The 18,049-nt window shown below is 50.6% G+C and overlaps 2 protein-coding genes across 3 annotated transcripts in view; both read left to right on the forward strand.

Moving 5' to 3' along the window:
* TULP1 (tubby like protein 1) overlaps positions 1–18,049 on the forward strand; it is a 33,657-nt gene that overhangs the window by 4,903 nt on the left and 10,705 nt on the right. For both annotated transcript variants that reach the window (XM_017727191.1, XM_017727192.1), the window contains exon 2: positions 11,766–11,774. The gene's annotated coding sequence lies outside the window, so the exon portion shown is untranslated. The remainder of the gene's footprint in view (positions 1–11,765; positions 11,775–18,049) is intronic.
* Positions 2,288–16,031, forward strand: FKBP5 (FK506 binding protein 5). Its single transcript, XM_017727194.1, has 11 exons — positions 2,288–2,368; positions 4,837–4,954; positions 5,829–5,973; positions 6,203–6,345; positions 7,213–7,327; positions 10,443–10,599; positions 11,061–11,151; positions 11,909–11,992; positions 12,432–12,617; positions 13,496–13,735; positions 14,887–16,031. The coding sequence occupies exons 2-11, from the start codon at positions 4,850–4,852 to the stop codon at positions 14,992–14,994; spliced, it is 1,374 nt and encodes a 457-aa protein (XP_017582683.1). The 5' UTR covers positions 2,288–2,368; positions 4,837–4,849; the 3' UTR covers positions 14,995–16,031.

The following is an 18,049-nucleotide window of genomic DNA, read 5'->3' on the forward strand; positions in this document are numbered from 1 at the left end:
AGTGTTTTGAGGAGCTCGTCTTGTGGCAGAGGCTTCTTGTGATTTTTGTGGTGGAAGCAGCTGAAATCCCTGCTGGGGCCCAGGGGTGGCTTTGGGGGCAGGTGGGAAAGGAGCTGCTGAGCATCCAAGTGCAAAATCCTCAACCTCATCCTGCCCCTGGCACCTTCTCCCCTGGGGACAGCAGCTACCCATAAAAGTCTGTGGATTTTGCTTTCCCCAGTATAAGTTTGTCCTTCAAAATAAGGGAGAGAGAAAAGAAAACGCTGCTTTTTGGTTTTCTATTCCCTTTTACATGAAAGTGGAGGGTGTTGTGTCTCTGGGTACCCATTCTGGAGAGGATGGACCACAGGCTGCTCACGAGAGAGTTCAGAGGAGCTTTATCCCTCTGATATTTTTTTTTATTTTGAAGCAGCCTGGGAAAACCACCAAGCGAGCATTTCCTCGCTAGAAAACCAGCAAAAGAGGCAGATTATTTTTAATGGGTTTATATTGTAAACTGGGGGGATAAAACCACTCCTCTCTGAAAGTCTTTTGTGTGTTGCTGGCACGGGTGTGTTCACCTCACTCCAGGGGATGCAGAGAGACTGAACCCATCTTGCTTTGGCCTGAGATATTTATTCTGGCAGGGGTTAGTGACCCATCCTGCTCACTTGTTCCTCTCGCTGCAGCTGAGGAGCAGCCTCTTATTCCACATATTTGAAAAAAAAAATAAATTAGTTATGACTTGAATCTTAAATAAAACCATTTCAGAAGCTTAAAAATATTATTTAGGCAGAATGATTAAGCAAGTGTGATGGGAACATCCACCACTGTGTTTAAGTTGGCTGCACGCAGTTGTTTTCTTTTCTCACTTTGTTATTCTCTTAATTGTTTTTAAATCTTCCCTTGTTGCTGCTTTTCTGGTAATAGGCAGAAACCTCCTGGTTTTTGGGAGATGATCAGGGACTGCATCCCTCCCTGAGGTGGGGTGGCACCTCCATGGGGTGGGGTGGCACTGTTTTAGCACCAGGGTCTCCCTGGTGTTCACCCTGCAGCGGGGACTGGCCATGGATAACGGAGCCCAGGGATTGTGCTTCGGTCCCTGGTGAATCAGGGCTCACCCTGGGTGCCACGGGGGCTTGTCAGGGTGCTGGGCAATTAAAGCAGCTCTGTTTGCATTTTGGTTTTTTCTTTGAATAGAAGTTGCTGTGCCTGGCCCGCCAGGGTGTTGGCCGCTTGCACAACGTGCACGCTAGGAAGTAAATTGATCCATGGCAGTTCTTAGTTGGTGAACAACAGTTTCAATTTTATGGCTTCCCTGTTTGTTTTGAAGGAGGGGGAGAAAGTCAAGTGGCCAAGGTTAAAAAAAAGAAAAAAAAAAAATTAATTAACTGTGATGTATGAGTGTGAGAAATGGCACTCGATGTCTGGGTATATCCTGATGTGTTGGGATGCAGCTGAGGATTATATGGAGCTGCTTGTCTGTCTTAAGAAGGTCATATTTTGTTAGAAATCCCAATTTTAACTCATTACCATCATCTTCCTGGGTCTCTGCTCAGCAGGCTGGAGCTGAGGTGTCTTAAAACCCCCTCATCAAGGAAAAATCACTGTTCTGGTCTTCCCTCTCCTGCTGCACAGGCACAGCTTGGTCAGCAGGCAGGGATTTTATTAGAAAAAAGGAGTTCTTGCGATGGAAGGGGGACAGTGGAGAGAGTCAGCTGCTGCACTAATTGGGTTATTCTTCGTTATCAGTCTGTGCTGGAGCTGGAGGATGCATGTGCAGCCCTGTGCTGCTGCCCAGCTCGAGGGGCTGGGATTTGGGGCAATGATCACCAGGATCCAGGGCCCCACATCCCCCTGCTGTGCTTTCAGATTTGTTGTTTTTAAGCCTGACCTTTGCGTTTTCAAGAAACTCCCTCCTGTGTTGCAATCCGATCTTTTAGGGCTGTTGTGGTGCCGTGGAAGTGAAAGTGCTTTGTGCTAAGTGGGTCTTAAAAAACAAACCCCAGAGCAGCCAGCTCTTATTTTTTCACCCCATTAATTTTCATCCCAGTGAAAGAACTGGACAGGATGTAGCCTTAATCTGGTTTTTTTTTACAGCTGATGGTAAGATGCTTTTTGTGGAAACAGCGAGTCAAAACAGGTTCTGGCCACAATCTTCATCACCTCTCTCTGACCATGGTGGAGCATGATCTGTGGCTCCAAACTGCTCTGGTCTCCCTTCTTCTTCAATCCTGAAATCCTGTTTTAGAATAAAGCACATGTGGTTTTTTAATATTTTTATTTTTTTCGTCCCGTCCTCTTCTTACCAGGTATTTCCCCGCTGTGTCTCTGGGCCTGGACTCCCCCCGGACCTTCGAACCTTCTCCAACCATTGCGTGGTGGCAAGGTGAGACCCCTCAAAACCCTGCCCAGCCTTGCTCTTCCCCATCCCTTTCCCCTCCTGCAAGCCTCTGGGAGGGATCTGCAACATGAAGTTTCCATTTGGAGCCGGCAAATTCCCGGTATGCCGATTTCTAGGAAACGTGGCTGGGGATCGTGTGGTTGGTGAAACCCTAGCATGTGTGATACCTGTCTGTCCTCAGCCCAGGGTCAGACATCTGCATCCCATTCTCCCCTCTGAATTTTCACCTATTTCTCTGTGTTGGGAGACAGCAACACCTGTGTGGAGAGGGAATTGTAAAATTAAAAGGCTTGTTTTTATTTATTTCTGTACTTCTCTGACCCATCCGTGTTTATATCCCAGGGAAATGGAACAGTGTGGATGTTCAGGGGAGAGAGGATGGCTTATCCTGGCTTCATTTACAGACTTACAACATCAATCTTTGGGCAGTAGCAGCAATGGGAAAGCAGGATCTGCTTGGGGTATCAGAAACACCCAGGGGCTTTTGCACAGGGTAATGAATTAATGCCCTCCCTGTATCCAGAGTATGCAAACAAGAAGATTCAGGCTCTGACACCAGCAGCACGCTTGCTGTGCTCTCAGTGTCATCCCTGCCTGCTCGCTATTTAAACCTCAGGGAGCAGCAGATATTTTTTTTGCCCTACAACTGCTTGATTCAAATTAATTGGGATTTTGGCCTCCGGCCAGCCTCCTCCTGTCGCTCCAAATGGGAGATAAGTGGGAGCAGTGCACTCTTTTCTCTAACCTAGTTGGAGCCGTTTTTGCTGGACGGAGAAGTCGTGAGCTCTTTCATAACGTGGACCACATCTCAATAGCTGGGTCTTGTGGGCTCCATCCCTCCCACTGCTGCTGACGCAGAACGTCTCCCCTCCCGCCCGCCTTGGCCAGCTTCCCTGGATGACTCCTCTAATTGCTTACGTAGAAAAATAATGAGAAGGATGCGTAGGGTGTATTTTTAGATGTCTCTTGGTGGGATTTAGCAACCGGCAAGCCGGAGCCAGCACCTCCCTGTCCGTCTCCTGCATCCCAGCCGTGGCTGCTTGGAGGACCTGGGGAGGTTCTGTCCCGGGAGGTGGCAATTCTTGGGCAAGCTTCCCTGATTTTTGGGCTTCTCTTGGTCCTTATAAGGGGGATGTGGATGCTGTGTCTCTGGTGCTGCACAGGATCTGTGCTGGGAAGCCCCGGTGACGATGCCATGCCCATGCCAGGATGGGCACCACCACCTCCTCACTCCTCTCCGAGAGGAAGGCCATGGTGGTGGCAGGGCAGTGTGGACTGTGGTGGCTTGGAGACCATCCCAGCACCCAAATCATTGAATCATGGAATGGTTTGCATTGGAATGAACCTTTAAAGGCCATCTAGTCCAGCCTCCCCCGCCACGAGCAGGGACAACTTCCACCAGACCAGGTTGCTCAGGGCTCTGTCCAAACTCATCCAGGGATGGGGCATCCATCACCTTTTTGGATAACCAGTGCTTCACTACCCATATTATCAAACATTTCTTCCAAAGTAACCCAGGCACGTTTTCCAATAACTACCTGTGAGATAATGGGTCTCACCACATGTTGCTTTGCTTTTTAAATGCTTTTTTTAAAGATGTTCCCATCTGAAACCTCAGCAGCACAGAGGAAAGGGAGCAGACGCAGAATCCCATTAAATATCACCCCGAAGACTGTGATAATTGAGCCTTGCAACAAGTAGTTCCCTTATTTTTCTCTTTGCTTCTTCCATTTCAGGGCTCTTTGTGTCTCGGTGGCTTCCTGTGCTGGGGGGGCCAGGCTCCAGTCCTTCCCTTTCCACCCGGGTGCGAGGAACGCAATTCTTCTCGCAGGGCGACTTATCTGTGCTTGGAGCTGAAAACATCCTTTCTTTGCTCTTTTTGAATCCCCCAAATGAATGATTTCTCCTGCTGGTTAACATCAGCTTCCACGCTGAAGACTGTGGGAAAGTTTCGCAATTAGAGTGGCTTTAATAGATCTGGTTTATGTCTTAAAAAACCCATCGCTTTCTAATTCTCCGTCACATGTTTCCTTGATGATGTGTCGCCCAGCAGTGCAGCTACCAAAATAGCCCCATGGTCTGAAGGAAATCATCAGGAAATATGTTTTTGAAACCGTAGGCAATTCTTTTTTTCACCAGGAACCATTGGAAAAAGTCTGTGTTCAATGGAAAACGTGGCTTTTCTGGCACCTTGGCTGCTCATGTGGTGACATTTGGGAGCTCAGTGCTCCAGCCGTTTGCCCAAAAAACCCCCAGTTCCTTAGATTCTTGCTGTGAGTTTTCTCTTTATCCACCCAAATAGCTGGGATTCTTTTGGTGTTGGGTTTGCTTTAATTTTGGGGGGAAATGCTTGCTTGTGCATTGTCTTTCCACACAGGGTGACAAACCCTTTCCTCTTCCACCACCTCCCGTGGTCCTGCCAGGCTGATGGGGTGTGTGCTTGGTCCCCCCAGGTCCAAGGAGACCATGACCACTGATGAGGCCACCAAGAGCGAAGGGGAGGTGCAGGCAGCGGCTCTGGCCGAGCGTGGGGAGGACATCACACCATCCAAAGACCGAGGGGTTCTGAAGGTAAGGGGGATCTGCCAACAGTGCCGTGCCTTCCTGCGCTTTGGGGTGCGTGGTCACCTCGCTGGGCTGCATCCCCAGCCCTCGGGGTCACAGTTCCAGGGCTGTAGGATTGAGTTCTTTCATTTCAAAGGCAAAGGGGATGAGCATCGCTTGGAGTGAAGGAGGATGGAGCAGTGGTTGAGGATGGTGGGCCCAGGCTGCTCCGTGAATTTCACTGCTATTGTGTTCCTAATCAGATTATTAGCTGTAAATCCACAAAGCATTTCTGTGTGTGACTCATGAACATTAGAAAGAGCACATTACTGAGGTCATCCAGTCTGCTCCACAGCCCCTTTTTCATATTCAGGGCCGTTTCTGGATAGTTCTGCTCCCCAGCACTTGCACTTCTCCACTTGAATAGGACCTTTCCTCCAAGAATAGCATCCTCCCCTGCTCCATCCTCAGCTCAAGAACTGCTTGTTCCCGGCTGCAGCGTTCAGAAAAAAGTGTTGACAAGAAGCAAGTAGTGAGCTGACACACCCCTGTGAGTAAAATGTGCACGGACAGAGAGCGAGTGGAGCTGCATTCACTGCAGGTTTGGAACCATGGCCTTTATCCACCAAGTATGGCCTGGTCTCTGCTCCCAGCCCTGTCCGGCTCTGCTGCTGTGGCTCCAGTTTGAGATTTATTTTTAGGGGCTGATGAAGGGCAAATTAAGGGGCAAATTGAATAGCTCTCCCCTGAGCCTTCCTGCTGGTTAGGGCAGCACTGGGGTGTGCATGCACATGTATAAATATATTTTTATGTAAATGCATGTGTGTGTGTCTCTCTCCCTCTCCACATGCATCCTTTGCTACCCCATGGCCCCAGCTCATGGGTGGTTTCTCTCTCTCAGATCATTAAGCGACCTGGGAGTGAAGATGAGTCTCCCATGATCGGAGACAAGGTTTATGTGCACTACAAAGGGAAACTGGCCAACGGGAAAAAATTTGACTCCAGCCGCGATCGGAACGAGCCCTTCATCTTCAGCCTGGGCAAGGGTGAGCTGGTCCAGGGTGGTCCATCCACGGCATGGTGGAGGGTGGGATCATCCTGGAGAGGGGGGATCAACTGATCCTTTTTCAGGACAGCTGGACAGTGTCAGCCCTGCTTTAAGTGACTTGTGAATGTGGGGTTTTTTTGGGTGCTATCCTTACCGCACCCAGGCTGGTTTTTCTCCTGGGCTGCTGGAGGTTGCTCCCTCCTGCCTGACATCTTCCTTTCTCCTAGGTCAGGTAATCAAGGCATGGGACATTGGGGTGGCCACCATGAAGAAGGGAGAGATCTGCTACTTGCTCTGCAAACCCGAGTACGCCTACGGCTCTGCTGGCAGTGCCCCCAAAATCCCCTCCAATGCCACCCTCTTTTTTGAGGCAAGTAATGCTGGTGAGCTGGTGTGTGGATGAGCAAGCTCGCTCCCTTTCTGCCTTGCCAGCCAGCTCAGAAATAAAAATTAATAAATAATAATAATAATAATAATAAAGCAAAGCCCAAACAACAACAAAAAAAAACCACAACAAAAAAACCCCAGCTTGGATTCCTGAAACGTGTCCCTCTGCTCCAGGAACCGCTGCCAGGGCTTTCTCAGAAATGTGTGTCTGAGCTGGAGGGCTGGGACTGAAATTCCGGCTGAGGAGAGTCCTGGTGCTGGGGCGGGGAGTGGGCAGATTCCTGGTTTCAACATGCACATGGGAAGGAGAAAACAGCTGGGAAATGCCTCCAGGTGCTAAAAAACCATTAGTGCTGAGGGGTGGTAGGAAAGTTAAGTTTTTGGCACAGAGTGTTCCCTGGGCAGGGCTCGTTGGGACATGGCAGGAGGAGGGAGTCTGTCCTAAATTAAGGCTCAGTCCTTCCAAGTCGAGTGCGGACTAAGCTGAGAGTCAGAGCTGGTCCCATCAGGGGATGAAGGGGAAGCTCCTGCCCACGCTGGGTGACTTTCACAGCATCTTCCAGCAGCAGCTGTGTTGTACCCTCACAGGTTCAATAAACTTATTTTTGCTGTTACTTTGTGTTATGCTTCAGGTACTGGATGTGTCCCAGTTTCTAATAAATTGCGTGTTTTATGCTGTGGTTTGGATCTGGGTTTTATGGGCAACTTCTGCTCGTCAGCTGAACAGAGAATTAGCTGGCTTGGTTCTCCAGCCAGGGGATGAACTGCTGCTTTGTGGCTCTTCTGTTGTTTTTCTCTTCTCCTTTCCCCCTCCCTACACTCTGCCCACTTTTTCTTTATTATTTTTTAGGTCGAGCTGCTTGACTTCAAAGGCGAGGACTTGTTTGAGGATGGAGGAATAATCCGGAGGATCAAGAGGAAGGGAGAAGGTTACTCCAACCCTAATGAAGGTGCTACCGTGGAGAGTGAGTGCTGGTCCCTTGTGGGACAGCTGGAGGGATCAGCCTGTCCTGAGCTGATCCCTGGCAAGGAGCTGCTGGCCCTGCAGAGGCTGTAGGTGGCCGTGCATCCTGGTGGGATGCAGTTACATCCATCCGGAGGCCAGATGGGATGGAGAGCAGCTGGGGATGGTCCTCTGAGCTCTCCTTGCCCAGCCCCTGTGGTGGCTCTGCCAGAGCTGCTGCCCTGCAGGGCCGGGAGGAAAAGCAGCAGCCCAGGAAAGCCTTGGAGCTGCTCAGGCAGCAGCTGGGGGGAAGACGGAAGAAGCAAATCCCCGTGGGGTTTCAGGGCTCTGCCATCTCCCCTGACCCTTCTGCATCCCAGTGCAGTGTCCAGGGTGCTCTGGGATGTGCCAGTTGCCAAAACCCCTGGCTCTGCCTTGCCTCCAAAGCATCAGTTGCCAGGCCTTCTTCCCTCAGCACTTGCTAAGTATTTCAGGCACTCAGCATTTTCTTTGGCCTCCTTGTTCCAATGCTGATGGCATTTTGGGGGGGTCTCACCACATCTCTTGCAGAACGGGGCTTTTTCCTTCCCTTATGGCCAGAGGGCTGCTGATGGTGGGGGAAGGAAATTATTACAAGGGGTTTGCTGTGGCTGGGGTGGTCTCAGCTGGCATGGGAGCATGGAGGAGCTCATGTCCCATTGGGATCTCCCTCTTCTGGTCCCATTTTTGGAGCACACATTTCATGGGCCTGGACAGGGGAAGGCAGACTGGGGTTTTGGGTTTTTTCCTTCCCAGGAACCACTCAGACACACCCAGAGCTCGCTCCAAATGGGAGGCATTTACTTCCTTTTCTTAATTCCAGAACTCCTGTACACATAGATCCTTAAGTCCCTTTAGTGACAGAAATTGAATCTGAGCTGTGAGAGCTTATAAAGCTCGCAGCTTTAAGTGGCTGGTTCTTCTAACGAGGCTCTCTTTTAAAGAAAAATGAGATTTTTGTGTCACATTCTACTGTCTGAGTGGTGGTCACTGTGCTGGGGGTGGCACAGCAGCTGTGGGGACACAGCAGTCCACCCTGGGGCAAGGCTGTGGTGGTTTACCTCAGCTGTGTATTTTGGGAGGTGCTGGAATTAGGCTGGAAGAAACCACGCTTCCAGGAGCAAGTACCTCCTTTATAGGCTTTAAGTTTTACAGACCCTAAATCCCACTTCTGGTCCCTAAAACCTGTGCTGCAGTTGAAATCTGGCATTCCAGCTTTTGTTACATCCTTTCCCCCCCCACCCCTCCTCCTTCTCCGTTTTTAATCTGAGTACAAATTGCTGTCAGCACATCAAGTTCGTGTGCCAGCCGCACTCAGTACACTCTGTTCTCAGCTCTTCAAAAACAAAATCGCTGCAGGCACTGAGAGAACAATAAGTCAGAGCTGCAACCGGAGTGATGTTCCTTCAGTGACTTTTTTTTCTCTGTAATCCAAGAGCGGCTGAACCAGCTGACCCACTCCTGGAAACCCGAGCAGATATTTTCCCCCTTTTGCTCCGTGTATTTTCTGCGCTATTAAAACAGAGCGGAGCTATCCTTGGAAGGAAGGATCACAACATCCTCTTGTGCATCCTGTTTTAAAGTGGGATCTTCCCACCACAGGACCTGGGGGAGCTGTAGTGCTGCTTTTGGGGTCAGGGATTATGGATCTGTGCTCGCTAGGAACGTGCAGGGAGATGGCACAGTGCTGTGGGGTGGCCGGGCTACCTGTATTTTAGGCAGAATTTTCCACATTTCCTGTGCCTAAAAAACCAGCCAGCTTGGTTTTGGGTAGTGCGAAACCAGAGGTCGTCCCCAGAGGTGCTGGATTTGCTTTTTTGTCCTCATTCCAAGCTGGGTGAGCTCACAGCAGCCTGAGCCCTGTGGTCACCAGTGATGGATGCAGGATGTATCCCAGGAAGCTGGCAAGAACCTGAGCATCCTCTGCTTGAGTCCCAGCGTGGCTTTGGTGGCCAGAGTGGGGTGACAAGGCAGAGCCTGGTGTCCTGTCCCCGCAGTGAGGAACCCATCTGTGGGTTCTCTTATGGCAGCATGTAATGCCCAAGGGCTGGACCTGCCCTTGGAACTGGGGACTGCCAGGTCTGGCTTGGTCCATGCCTCTCATCCTAAGGACTTCTGTAGCTCCCAGAGCAGGGGATGGACACAGATTTCCTTCAGCCCAGGCTGCAGCTCTCCCGTGCAGAGCCCAGACCCTCATGGCTGTTTCTGGTGCCCAGCTTGTCCTGCCCCTCACCTGCCAGCACAGCAGGATGCTCAGTGCCCTGCAGCAGCTCAGGTTGCATTCTGCTCCCCACAAGCAAAGATAAAGCTCACGTCTTTGCAGGCTGCAAAACCTTTAAGCACAGTTGTGAATTTTTTCTATTTAAAAGCTTTTTTGTTGTTTGTTTGTTTTGGCTTTTATTTTTTTTTAACAGTATGTAGGAGTTCCTTGTGAAATTGCTTTTACTTGATGCCTGCCTGCATGTGTGTATGCCTTTTACCCTCCAAGTAGAATGCAAGGGCTGTAAAAGCATCCCCAAAGCCTGGAACATCTTCAGGTTTGAATAAATAAAGAATAATCTTGCTGTGGGTACCCAGTGTCCGCTCTGGCTGCGCTTCTGCCAGCGTCTGGGGCTAGAACAGCACAGCTCCTGGTTGAAGATTAAAAATAAAAAAGTTTATCTTGTACTTTGAGTTCTCAGAGTTGGGAGAACATGGCCTTGTTTTCGAGGCAAGAGTCAAGGCAGTATAGCACAGTATAGAAGATTTGTAGTCACCGTGATAAACTCTGCATGGCGCCGTGCCAGGAGCAATATCCAGTTCCAGTAAGACTTGACTCGTGCACTTGAGTACGAGGGGAACATATTAGTCACGATGTTTATCTGTTGTTTGGTCCTGGTTAGACGAGATATGCCTGCCTTGCTTTTCAGCAGCGTTCCCAAGCCCTCCCCATCCCTCTTCTCCAGGCTGCCCCCAGCCCTGTGTCTTCCCCCTTCCAGGCTCTGCTGAGTTTTGGGAGAGATGCTTTATAAAATGCTTTCTAAGACACTTTGGAGCCCACCTTTCTCCGAGGTTTGGGTGGTTCTGGGTGCCATCCTGCCCCTCTTGCCCCTCTGCAGTTCACCTGGAGGGCTTCTGTGGCGGCCGCAGGTTCGACTGCAAGGATGTGAAATTCGTCGTGGGCGAAGGGGAGGACCACGACATCCCCATCGGCATTGACAAGGCCCTGGAGAAGATGCAGAGGGGAGAGCACTGCATCCTCTACCTCAGCCCACGGTAAGGAGCATCTCCACAGGGATGCTGGGTGGGTCTCAGCCTCCAGCACTTGTGGAAGATGGTGATCCTGAAAATAGGACTCTCCAGGAGAGCCTCAGAGAACAGCAGCAGGAACAGCAGGAGTGTAAACAGGAATATTGAGGTGCTTTGAAAAAATCAGGTGAAAGGGCTTTATCCAAGTCCGGTGTCTGAGATGAAAATGTCTCCCTGGAAATCACCAGGGCTGGAGAGAAACCTGTGTAAAAAGATGGTTTTGATACAGCCAGAAGGGATAATTCCCAATAATAATGCACTGTACACCCACAGGGACCTTTGCTCATGGAGAATAACATCACCCTGGCCCCAAAATGTTAGAAAGCTGTGGGCATGGACCTTGGGTGGCAAGCTGGGTCAGCATTTATGGCCAAGCACTGCCAAAAGGAAGGTTTTCCCTCCTCTGAGTGCCTCTTCCTGCCCTGCAGGTACGGCTTTGGCGAGGCTGGGAAGCCGAAATACGGCATCCAGGGGAACGCGGAGCTGGTGTACGAGGTGACCCTGAAGAGCTTTGAGAAGGTGAGGGCAGAGGTGCTCCAGTCCCTCCCTGGCTTACAGGAATGTCAGGGCCTGGGTAGCCTCCAGCCTTTGTCCCTGGCGTGTCTGCAGCCCAACCCCTGCTGAAGTGGACACGTCACCAAGGAGCTTCGTGTTCTTAATTTGTTCTTCTCTGTTGGTTTGTTTTATTCTTGTGGCTGAGGTCCAAGGCTGGGTCTCTTATTTGTTCCTAACCTTGTCCTTTTGTACTTTCTTCTTATTTTAATTTTTTTCTTTTTCCTTTTTTTTTCTCTTCTTTTTCTCTTTTCCCCCTCATTTTTCCTCATTTTTTCTCCCTTTTTCTCTTATTTTCTCCTCGTTTTTACTTTTTTCTCCTTTTCCTCTTTTTTTTCTCTCCTTTTCTCTCCTTTTTTTCTCCTTTTTTTTTCCTTTTCCTTTTATTTTCTTCCCCTTTTTTGTAATTTTTTCCTCTTTTTTTTTTTCCCCTGGGCTGCAAAGATAAAAGCTGGTGTGTCCAGCTAGCCCTGCAGAGCTTGGCTGTGCCCATGAGAATGCTGGGGATGGGATGCAGGAGAAGTCCATGGGATTTGCACTGGATGGATCCCCTGCCCGTCCCATCACCCTGGCCAAAGCAGGGGCAGGACCTGGCTCCACACTCTGTGGTACAGCCCTGATGAGCCCTGAGTGTGACCACACTGTCCCAGAGAGTGGCATGATCCTGCTGGGGCAGGGGAGGCTGCTCTGCTGTGCTGGGAGTGCTCCAAGTGTTCCTTTGCAGGCCAAGGAGTCGTGGGAGATGGACACCAAGGAGAAGCTGGAGCAGGCAGCCGTGGTCAAGGAGAAAGGCACGATGTACTTCAAGGTTTGTGATCTTGGGGCTGGCAGAGGCAGAGGAGGGGAGCTGGGACTGAATTTGGCAGCCATCAATGTCAGAGAAGCCGTGTGCCCCCAGATAGTGCTGGGGAAGGCGAGTCCTGCCCTCCCTCTGCCTTTTTCTCACTCCTTGATGCTCTCTGTCTCCTCCTTTCCCAGCATTGTCTTGGCTCTGTGTGCTCCCTGCAGAGCAGGACAGCACATCCAACCCTTGCCAGGCCAGGGCTAATTCTGAGGGGCTTTGCATTCCCCTTCCCAGCTGGGGCATCTCAGCTCCTCACTGTTCTGACTCAGCTTTTCCCAAGCCTGCTGGTTCCGTAGGAGTTGGGAGCCTCCTTTCCTTTATTTATTGAACACCTCAATTACACTTGTCACCTGTTCACGGGAAATTCCAGGGGCAGACTGAGCCTTTTCTTTGCTGCTTTCAGGAAGGGAAGTACCTGCAGGCAGTGATTCAGTATGGGAAGATTGTGTCCTGGCTGGAAATGGAGTATGGCTTGTCTGAAAAGGAGTCCAAAGCCTCTGACTCCTTCCTCCTGGCTGCCTTCCTCAACCTGGCCATGTGCTACCTGAAGCTGCGAGAGTACGCCAAGGCTGTCGAGTGCTGTGACAAGGTAGAGCTGCACGAGCCTGGGGGATGGAGCCTCCTCTTCTCCTGCAAGTTTTCATTGGGAGTTTGGCGGGGTTTTTTTAAGTTTCTTGTCATATAAAAAGGAGTTTCCAAACAGCAGTGGGATGGTGGCATCCCTTCTGCACCTGGAGGTCCCTGTGGCTGCTGTGTGCTCGGAGACTGCAGGACCACAAGGGCCTTTTGGGGTTCAAAATCCACCTGGGCGTGCATTTACAGCAGCTTTTCTTCCAAAGCCAGATCCATGTGAATGGATCTGTGTAGACTGACGACCCTGGGATGCTGTTTGGGTCTGCCCAGGCTGGGGCTGGGCACTGGGTTCTGCTCTGGGTGTGAGACAGGCAAGCTCTGTGGAGCTGCAGCAGATCTCCAAGTCCACCAAGGGGTGGGATGGGGCTTTGACAGTCCCTAAAAGATCTTTGACCTTGTCTTTGTCAGGAAACTCTGAAATCTTTTATAAAAGGCTTAGATTTAAGCATCTTGTATATGGGAAATATGTGGGATATTTGTGTTAATCTAAAAGGTAAATCATGCCTGAGGCTTTTACTAAAGGAAAATAATGTCATTGCTAAAACAGGGAGACAAAAGGGCTTGGGTTTAGCATTTACCTGATCTTGCCTGTGGGTATGTCTCCCACTGACTGCCACACTCAGAGGTATTTTAAGCAAGGAGAGGTAATAAAACTATATTCATGATCTGCCAACTGCTGATGGAGATGGGGCAATTTTTGTTGAGCAAGGTGCAAGTTCTCTGGAGATTTGAAGCCACCTTGTCCTAATTTTGACAGATTTATTGAGGCTTCAGCTGTAGGGCATCTCTTGGGAGGGCTCTGAGATGTTAACAGGGACCTGTGTGTGTTTCCAGGCTCTGGGGTTGGACCAGGACAATGAGAAAGGCTTGTACAGGAGGGGTGAAGCCAGGTTATTGATGAACGAGTTTGAGCTGGCAAAATGTGACTTTCAAAAAGTGCTGGAAGTGAATCCACAGAACAAAGCTGCGAAATCCCAGATCTCAGTGTGCCAGAAGAAAACAAAGGAACACAACGAGCGGGACCGGAGGATCTACGCCAACATGTTCACAAAGTTTGCAGAGAGGGATGCAAAGGTGAGTGCTGCTCCTTTTTGGCCATCTAGGGTCGCTTTAGGGTTGTGCTGAGGGATGCTCGACAGGTTTGTGATGAGATGGGTTAAACCAAATTAAATTATAGATCAGGTTGAGGATGGAAGGATAGAGCCTCCTGCAGTGAGAAGAAGTGTTTTACTTCTTGGTCTCTCTTATGCAGAGGCTGCCACCAGGTGCTCAATCATCAATAAAAGCATTTGCAGTGTGAGCTCACAGGGGCTGATAACAGGGCTGGCATTGGTGTTTAATTTTGCTGCTCCCAGCGGGTGACTGTTGATGAACTGCTGGTCACCAGTAAAATGAAGTATCATTCCATCTCTGGCAGGGGTATTTTGAGACATGATAGGATGGATTTCCTGAAGCTGGTAAGGCAATACCTGCTCCTCTGCTCGGGCAGAGAGATCGCTGTTTCAGAACAGGCTCTCATCCAAAATTCCACTGAACAAAACCCGGTGTACTGTAATGAGAGAGGACACAGCTTTGCAAGCCATCTGCATGGGTCATTTTTAGTATAATCTCTTCTGAACCGGTGTCTGGAGGTTGAGGCTGTGGATTAAGTGACTGGTGCAGCCCCTGGGGAGCAACGTGCTGGGGCACCTCGCTTGGGCAGGGAGCGGGGCTGAGCCAGCCAGCCGCTGGCACTGTGGTTGGCTTGTGTGGCCAGCTGTGACAGGGACAGTCACTGCTGGAGCAGCCATAAGGCTTCCCTGTGCCTGAGTGCTCCTCTCCTGCACCCTCTGGATGGGCTGCACCCATGGCTCAGTCCTGTGTCTCCACTCTGACACTGCTGCCTTGCCTCCTCGTCCCTCTCTTCCTTATCCATCCATCCATCCATCCATCCATCCATCCAGGCTCACTCTGTCAGTGCCCTGCTTCTGTTGAGGTGGGTCACATCATTCCCAGGGGTCCCATCCCTTCCCCAAAAGTTGGCTGAGCTGATGAGCTTTAACCTCTCCCAGAAAACAGAACCCTCCTGTGTGAGCTGCACTGTTCGATGGGCATGGGGCAGTTGGGGCAATTTTGCCTCCCCTTCCAGGCTCAACTGCCTGTGTCTATTCCCAGCATCTCTGTCACTTGCCTGCCCCTTCCCTCTCCTGTTTCCAACTCAGTGTGTTTTATTTGCTGTTTGGCAGGAGGCAGCCAGCAAAACCAGGGCGGAAAAAACAGCGGAGAAGGCGGCTTGTGAAAAACAACCAAAAACTCCTGGTGCTGAAGGTGAAGAGGCTGAAGGACACGTATGATAGAGGAGGAGGATGGGATAGCCTCGTGCCCTTGGCCCACACAGAAAAAGGTTGCTGCCAAACCTTGGGACTTGCCAGTGTTTTCTTGTAAAGCTTGTTACAGTTCGTGTGATCGTGGAAGCAAAAAACACCTCGCGAAGAACAGCGACCCCCGTCCCACCGCCCTGGGTGCACTGGGGGCAGAGCAGGAGCGGCAGGACACCACGGGACCACCGCACGTGGAACAAATAGCATTTAAACAGCAAGAAAAAGAAAAAAAAATAACAATAAATTAAAACTCTTGGCTCTCGGGAGGTTTCCGTAGACAGCTTGTTCCAGCTCCCTCGGCTTTGTGTCCACTCTCAGCACAGCATCCTGGGTCCTCTGAGAGGAGCTGGGATGTGGAACATGCTCCCTGTACACTGCAGTGCTGCCTCTGGTTGTCTCCAGCACAGCCCTGGGGGTCAGGGATTGGCTTTGTGTCCTGCTGACTCCTTGTCTGTGGCCAAGGGGGTTGCAGTGCAGAGCCAGGCTCAGGGTGAGGACCCACATGGCCTCTGCTGCAGCCCCTGGGTGCAGGGACATCATCAGTCTTTAAAGCACTGTTTGGGGAGGGGGCACACACAGATTTTACCTTCTGAAGGAGCTGGTTCCTCTTTCTTTAGAGAGCAAAAGCCTGTCCAGCTTCACAGGCGCTCAACCCACAGCCTGCACACCATCCCTTGGCTCCTGGCCTTAAGTGGGAGTTTTATTGCTTACTTGGGATCTGTATGTGAGGAAAATAAAAGAGCAGATTGACATGTGGTTCAGAAAGCCAGTGGCTGGGTCTGAGCTGGTGCCATGGGTTTGTCACTGAGCAGCTCTCCCACGGTGAGGGGGTCCCGGGTGCATCGTGTCCCTGCACCGGAGCTGCTGCTGCTGCCTCCTCAGCCATCAGCCCTCTCCATCCTAAAGGGACACTGTCACTCCCCCATGAGAACAGATTTCCAGTTGTTATTTTTCCTGTCTCTATAATAATACCCCTTTTGGAGCTTGAAAATAAACAACTGAAAGAAAAAGGAAAAAAAAGTACTCTTTCTCTGGATCCTGCTCAGCAAATGGGGTGGCTGTGGGGAGGATTGATGCCTTTTCCTGGTCTTAAAATCAAGAGTCAAACACGGTTAGAAGGGGAAAAGGGATTTTACCTCAGTATTTATTTTAAGGATCCTTAGGTGCACACGTCCAGGTCGAATGCACCAAAATGCACACTGTGATACCCACCCCAAAAGATCTGGTATCACATTATAGGTGTTACTAATTAGCAGATCTATCAAACATTCCCCAGTGAGAGGCTCGAGTGAGCCCCCTTCCCCAAGGAGCCTTCCCCTGGATGGTTCTATCTTTACAGAATGTGTTCTGGAGAGGACCTTGGGGTCTGGGGCACACTGATCCCTGTAGCTACAAAGCTTCTGAGATGTTCAGTCTCTCAGCTTGACAAGCTGAGTCCAAGAATGTAGGCAAAAGCACTAAGAATACAGGAGGTGTAAAAAGGTATAACAGGGGTATAAAAGAAAAGGCAAAAAATCTCCATGGCCTCAGGATGGGTGTGTACTCCTTGGGGGAGATGCCCCAGCAGTTGAGGAATTATTGGTGTCTCCAAAGACTGATGCTGCCCCTTTTTATCAGTGCCATTGTTCTCTGGAGAGCCAGTGAAGGGCCAGCAGTCCGTGCTTTGGAAATGCCTGGCTGGGGGTCTCAGCTGGGGGTGTCTTTGGGGGTCTCTGCTATTTTTCCAGCCTGGGAGATTGATCCTTATGCTTTTTTTCCTCCCCCCCCCAGGGTATTCTTTTGGGAGGGGACTTCCTGAGGGTCAGCTGGGTGGGTGGAGGAGTCATTCATGCCCCTTGACTGAGGGTGCAGAGGAAGCAGAAAGTTGAGCCAGTGGGGACGTTAGGACTGACCATCCCTCTTTTATCCCTTGCCTCCACAATCTCGGGAGACTAAGCCAGATTTGGTTAAAACTCCTCTTCTCTAGTCCCATCAGGTGGTACCTGAAGCATCATTTCTCAAGCCCATCTGTTCTCCCACCTGCAGTAGTGGCACAGCATCCATGTGGCTGCTCCAGCTGCTCATCCAGGTCTTGGATTTTCTACCACCATGGGATGAACCTCCCTGGAGGCTGCTGTGAGACCCAGGGTCTCTGTGAAACATGGGTTTTTATTTTTTCTTGCAGCAGGGCAAAAGAAGCCCTTTGGGGGCAGCCCAAGCCACATTTTCTATAGGAAACAATCTCCACAGGAAAAAAAAATCCAAACCAACAAACAAAAAAACCCAAAAAAACCAAAAACTTGCTTTGCAGTTTCTGGGCTGGCTCCCCGTTTTTAAGCAGGTTTTTGGTTTATTTTGGCTTGGTGCTTTTCTGTGCCTTGGAAGAGAAATTGGACGTGTGCGGGTGATGAGATGAGGTTTAGAGATGAAAGGGAAACCAGGAGGGTTTTGCAGCGAGGCATCAGAAGTTCCCGGTGCTGGTGGGTCTCAGTGTGCAGTGCTCAAATGCCACCTAGTGGCACCAAGCACGGGTTGGGGGTTTTGGGGGGACAGTGGTGGGCTGGGCAAGGCCAAGGGTCCAGTGGCGACACTGGGGACACTTGGTTTGTCTGGCTTTGCAGCCCAACAGCATCCACGGGGGCATCTGAGGAGGAATATTAAGAGTTAAATGTTAAGTGGTGTAATAACGAGTGAGGCACGAGCAGGAGGTTATGAAACCCATCATGCAAAGAGACCTCGGGACAAGGGGTCAGAGCAGAGCAGAGGTCAGTTCAGAAACCCTTAGCACCGCCCAGAGCCAAGGGTGCTGCTTTCCCTGCATGGGCTTTCCATGCTCAACTCACACGGAACAGCCCAAATCCTGCTCCTCACTCACCCAGAAGACAGTTCTGGGTGAAAAACAAAGATACCCAGGGAGGATAACCCTAAACACGGTCAGAGAGCCGCTCCTCTGCCCACTGGAGTGAGAGGCTGTGCTGTGCCAGGGACCCCACCCAGCCTGGGGGAACCTGTGCACCCCAAAAAGGCACCGAGGTCTGACTGACCCCCT

Source organism: Corvus brachyrhynchos, unplaced genomic scaffold (assembly GCF_000691975.1).
Source record: "Corvus brachyrhynchos isolate BGI_N302 unplaced genomic scaffold, ASM69197v1 scaffold72, whole genome shotgun sequence".
In the NCBI taxonomy this organism is placed as follows: domain Eukaryota; kingdom Metazoa; phylum Chordata; class Aves; order Passeriformes; family Corvidae; genus Corvus; species Corvus brachyrhynchos.

Coding starts and splice junctions, on each gene's coding strand:
- FKBP5 (XM_017727194.1), top strand. CDS start 4,850: ATGACCACTGATGAGGCCACCAAGAGCGAAGGGGAGGTGCAGGCAGCG. Junction 7,328..10,442: donor TGAAGGTGCTACCGTGGAGA/GTGAGTGCTGGT, acceptor GCCCCTCTGCAG/TTCACCTGGAGGGCTTCTGT. Junction 11,993..12,431: donor AAGGCACGATGTACTTCAAG/GTTTGTGATCTT, acceptor TGCTGCTTTCAG/GAAGGGAAGTACCTGCAGGC.